This window comes from Lagenorhynchus albirostris, chromosome 1 (assembly GCF_949774975.1).
Source record: "Lagenorhynchus albirostris chromosome 1, mLagAlb1.1, whole genome shotgun sequence".
Lineage (NCBI taxonomy): Eukaryota > Metazoa > Chordata > Mammalia > Artiodactyla > Delphinidae > Lagenorhynchus > Lagenorhynchus albirostris.
This window is the reverse complement of record NC_083095.1, coordinates 159,493,173-159,498,309: the sequence shown is the minus strand read 5'-3', so window position 1 is coordinate 159,498,309 and position 5,137 is coordinate 159,493,173. Positions and strand designations below refer to the sequence as shown.

Sequence of the window (5,137 nt, the reverse complement as noted above, 5' to 3'; positions counted from 1 at the left end):
AGCCTTAAATTACATTGTGCACACACAGCTACAACAGTTTGCATTTGCTCAGGAACATATAATTACATTAAAAACAAATAACTTTGTATTTCATAGTTTAGTTGGCTCTTAACTAGTTTCCCTAGGGGGGAAACAAGTATTTTGTGTTGTTTAAGAAACTGGTATATATAAATGAACTGCTAGGTGTTCATTTAAACTTTGGGGAAACCTACAGATGAAATTTTGGGTGTTTTTTCTAAAATGCAAGAGATATGCACTTAATCACTCTTCATATAGTGAAGGGATGGGATGGCAGATACAGACGCAGATGAAACTCTACCTTTTGTAAATGTAGAGTTGGATATTCTAAATGGAAAAACTGACACACAATTGTTTACAGAAAACAAAGGTTAAGAAAAATGTTGAAGAATATCTACTCTTAAAGAGGGAAGTGTTATACAACACAAAAATGAGACCTAGAGACTCGAAAAACACTCATTTTACTGTTTTAAAAGAAAAACAAAAAAACTAATCGGGAGAGAGTCTAGACCAATTAGAACTGAGGCAGCTGTAACAAAAATGGAACCCAGTACAATGATTTGAGCCCTTAAAGGAAATGACTAATTGAAATGAAATTTCACAAGTCTTTATGTCTATAATAATATATAAATGCACAAAATATCAAAAATACGAAGTCTGGATTTTTCCCCTTAGGTTTGTAATAAACTGTCAAACCTCTGCTTAATATAGTTACTTTTGTAAGCCTTCTGATTAGCAGAGCATGCTACACAGTACATGCATGCTAAAATTTTACCATGAGAATTATAGTTCTCATCTCAAACTAGTGACTTGCCTGTTACCCATATTTATATATATTTCATTTCCATTAAAAAACACTTAAGACCTTTCAAGTGTACATTTTAATCAGCATATTACATAAAAAAGAATCTTGATTTTTAAAATGAACCTTTTTAGTACTGTAACATGATGGGTTTAATTGAACAGTTGGAACATAATATGGTAACTACATTGTACTGTTTAATTCACAGCTGTAGGAAAATGTTTGATTTTTAAAATATAACCAGGATGAGGCTGTAGAGTTATGAGCAGTAAAATATTAGAAAACAGTGAATGAATAAATAAGATGCCTTTCCATCAGTGGCCATTCATTATTTTGCTTTTAGGAACCTGGAAGAAATTGTCTTCTTTGAGTTTCAAATGTTCTGGTAAATCTAGTCGTTTCTTAAGTTTCCTCAATATCACCTTGAATTGCTGAAATAAGTGACTCTAAAGAATCAAAGTTCTTTTCTGGTCTGAGGTAGCCGACGACGGCCACATTGAGAAGTTCCCCATAGAAGTCCTCTTTGAAAGTATGCATGATACGAGTTTCCATGGACTTTTTCGTATTCTTGTAGTATGGGTTCCATCCTATGCTCATCACCATCTTATGGACGTCTCCACTTCCAACACTGACCCAACCATGGTAAATGCCAGTGGATACATCAGCTGGAAGATTACCTATTACTTGTTTAGGAAAGTTAGCTGTAGGGATGCCCAGCTGCTTGGAGCTGCGACCGAAGCCCCGCACCACCTGGCCGCGGCAGAAGTAGGGCAGGTGCCTCATGACGCCGTCAGCTCGGGGTGCGGGCTACGGTCCAGTCTGCGCGTCCGGCGGAGCCGCCATCGAGGCGGTGCCAGGACCTCCCGGACCCGCTGGGGGACACGGGCGGGAGCTCCGCAGGCCGGCCGGCGGGGCGAGTGCACAGTCGTACAACGGGCTGAGCGGCACGGACGCCATGCCCCGGCGAGACCCTCACGCAGCTGACCGAAAAGAAGGTGTTGGGCGACTCAGAGGCTGTGTCTGGGCTCCGGAACACCGGCGACCTTGGAAGTCCCTACCTATACTTTTAGTCTTAAAATGATATGTTTAAAAAGTATACTTAAGAAGCAAACAATTGTTTCAGTGGTGAATCAGATCCCAAGGAGTTCACTGTTAGAAATGGTGAACATCTGGTTTATCACTGAGAAATAATCTCTTTAGGATTGAAATGCAAAAAGTGTTTGTTATTTCCTCTCATGAAAAGAGAACGAGTACTATATTATTCTGAAGATCTGGGTTGGATACTTGTGGACGTTGATGCTGGAGAATAGATAGATCCTATAAGTCCTAAATATTTGCTGTTCCTCAAATCTAACAAGAAGGTAAGGTAGCCAACGCTACTCCGTGTAGTAATGCTTAATATTGATATAAGACCCAGTGGACAATGGAGATAGCAGTGTGGGGAGGCACATCCTTCACTCCATCCTCCATGCTTCCGTGCGTTATCGTGGTAAGATATATAACTCTACTTATATCGCTTGCCTGCTTAACAGCTTTTGATGGTTCTCTGTTGCCCAAAGAATAAAATGTAAACCCCTGGCTAGCATCTAGGACCCTTTATAACTTTATTACAATCTCCCTTCTTATCTCTCTCTCCCTCTTTCTCTCTCAACACACACACACACACACACACACACACACACACACACACACACACCCCTCATTTCTTCTAGACCAATAATTCTAGTTACATCAGAATCCCATATTCTGGGTAAGAGCTAGATTAGATCATTATACAGTTGGCTATTAGAATGCATCTAGAATAAGAGAGCTGTGTTAACAGCACGTAGTTCAGGAGTGGGAGATCTCAATGAGGAACCAAAATGTTCTCGAAAGTGACTTATCGATTGCCTGTGAATCTTTTTTTTTTTAAATTAATTTATTATTTATTTTTTGGGGCTGCACGGCGGGCAATGTGGGATCTTAGTTCCCCGACCAGGGATCGAAACTGTGCTTCATGCTATGGAAGCGTGGAGTCTTTTTTTTTTTTTTAACATCTTTATTAGAGTATAATAGCTTTACAGTGTTGTGTCAGTTTCTGCTTTATAACAAAGTGAATCAGTTATACATATACATATGTCCCCATATCTCTTCCCTCTTGCATCTCCCTCCCTCCCACCCTCCCTATCCCACCCCTCTAGGTGGTCACAAAACACCGAGCTGATCTCTCTGTGCTATGCAGCTGCTTCCCACTAGCTATCTATTTTACGTTTGGTAGTGTATATATGTCCATGCCACTCTCTCACTTTGTCCCAGCTTACCCTTCCCCCTCCCCGTATCCTCAAGTCCATTCTCTAGCAGTTCTGCATCTTTATTCCCATCTTACCCCTAGGTTCTTCTGACCATTTTTTTTTAGATTCCATATATATGTGTTAGCATACGGTATTTGTTTTTCTCTTTCTGACTTACTTCACTCTGTATGACAGTCTCTAGGTCCATCCGCCTCACTACAAATAACTCAATTTCATTCCTTTTTATGGCTGAGTAATATTCCATTGTATATACGTGCCACATCTTCTTTATCCATTCATCTGCTGATGGACACTTAGGTTGTTTCCGTGTCCTGGCTACTGTAAATAGAGCTGCAATGAACATTTTGGTACATGACTTCTTTTGAATTATGGTTTTCTCAGGGTATCTGCCCAGTAGTGGGATTGCTGGGTTGTATGGTAGTACTATTTTTAGTTTTTTAAGGAACCTCCATACTGTTCTCCATAGTGGCTGTATCAATTTTCATTCCCACCAACAGTGCAAGAGGGTTCCCTTTTCTCCACACCCTCTCCAGCATTGATTGTTTGTAGATTTTTTGATGATGGCCATCCTGACCAGTGTGAGATGATATCTCATTGTAGTTTTGATTTGCATTTCTCTAATGATTAATGATGTTGACCATTCTTTTATGTGTTTGTTGGCAATCTGTATATATTCTTTGGAGAAATGTCTATTTAGGTCTTCTGCCAATTTATGGATTGGGTTGTTTGTTTTTTTTTTTTGATATTGAGCTGCATGAGTTGCTTGTATGTTTTGGAGATTAATCCTTTGTCAATTGCTTCATTTGCAAATATTTTCTCCCATTCTGAGGGTTGTCTTTTCATCTTGTTTATGGTTTCCTTTTCTGTGCAAAAGCTTTTAAGTTTCATTAGGCCCCATTTGTTTATTTTTGGTTTTATTTCCATTTCTCTAGGAGGTGGGTCATAAAGGATCTTGCTGTGATTTATGTCATAGAGTGTTCTGCCTATGTTTTCCTCTAAGAGTTTGATGGTGTCTGGCCTTACATTTAGGTCTTTAATCCATTTTGAGTTTATTTTTGTGTATGGTGTTAGGGAGTGTTCTAATTTCATTCTTTTACATGTAGCTGTCCAGTTTTCCCAGCACCACTTATTGAAGAGGCTGTCTTTTCTCCACTGTATATTCTTGCCTCCTTTATCAAAGATAAGGTGACCATATGTGCGTGGGTTTATCTCTGGGCTTTCTATCCTGTTCCATTTATCAATATTTCTGTTTTTGTGCCAGTACCATACTGTCTTGATTACTGTAGCTTTGTAGTATAGCCTGAAGTCAGGGAGCCTGATTCCTCCAGCTCTATTTTTCTTTCTCAAGGTTGCTTTGGCTATTCGGGGTCTTTTGTGTTTCCATACAAACTGTGAAATTTTTTGTTCTAGATCTGTGAAAAATGCCCTTGGTAGTTTGATAGGGATTGCATTGAATCTGTAGATTGCTTTGCGTAGTAGAGTCATTTTCACAATGTTGATTTTTCCAATCCAAGAACATGGTATATCTCTCCATCTATTTGTATCATCTTTAATTTCTTTCATCAGTGTCTTATAATTTTCTGCATACAGGTCTTTTGTCTCCCTAGGTAGGTTTATTCCTAGATATTTTATTCTTTTTGTTGCAATGGTAAATGGGATTGTTTTCTTAATTTCACTTTCAGATTTTTCATCATTAGTGTATAGGAATGCAAGAGATTTCTGTGCACTAATTTTGTATCCTGCTACTTTACCAAATTCATTGATTAGCTCTAGTAGTTTTCTGGTAGCATCTTTAGGATTTTCTATGTGTAGTATCATGTCATCTGCAAGCAGTGCCAGCTTTACTTCTTCTTTTCCAATTTGGATTCCTTTTATGTCTTTTTCTTCTCTGATTGCTGTGGCTAAAACTTCCAAAACTATGTTGAATAATAGTGGTGAGAGTGGGCAATCCTGTCTTGTTCCTGATCTTAGTGGAAATGCTTTCAGTTTTTCACCATCGTGGACGATGTTAGCTATGGGTTTGTCA

The 5,137-nt window shown here is 38.9% G+C and overlaps 1 protein-coding gene across 1 annotated transcript; it reads right to left on the bottom strand.

Annotated features, from left to right (window-relative positions):
• Positions 1-1,222: 1,222 nt before the first annotated feature.
• LOC132532387 (riboflavin kinase-like) lies at positions 1,223-1,603 on the bottom strand. The gene has a single exon (XM_060170858.1). It carries the CDS (start codon positions 1,601-1,603, stop codon positions 1,223-1,225), a length of 381 nt encoding a protein of 126 aa, XP_060026841.1.
• Between the last annotated feature and the right edge of the window lie 3,534 nt (positions 1,604-5,137).

Bases quoted from the DNA above. Each gene is read 5' to 3' on its own strand.
- LOC132532387 (XM_060170858.1), bottom strand. From the start codon at position 1,603: ATGAGGCACCTGCCCTACTTCTGCCGCGGCCAGGTGGTGCGGGGCTTC.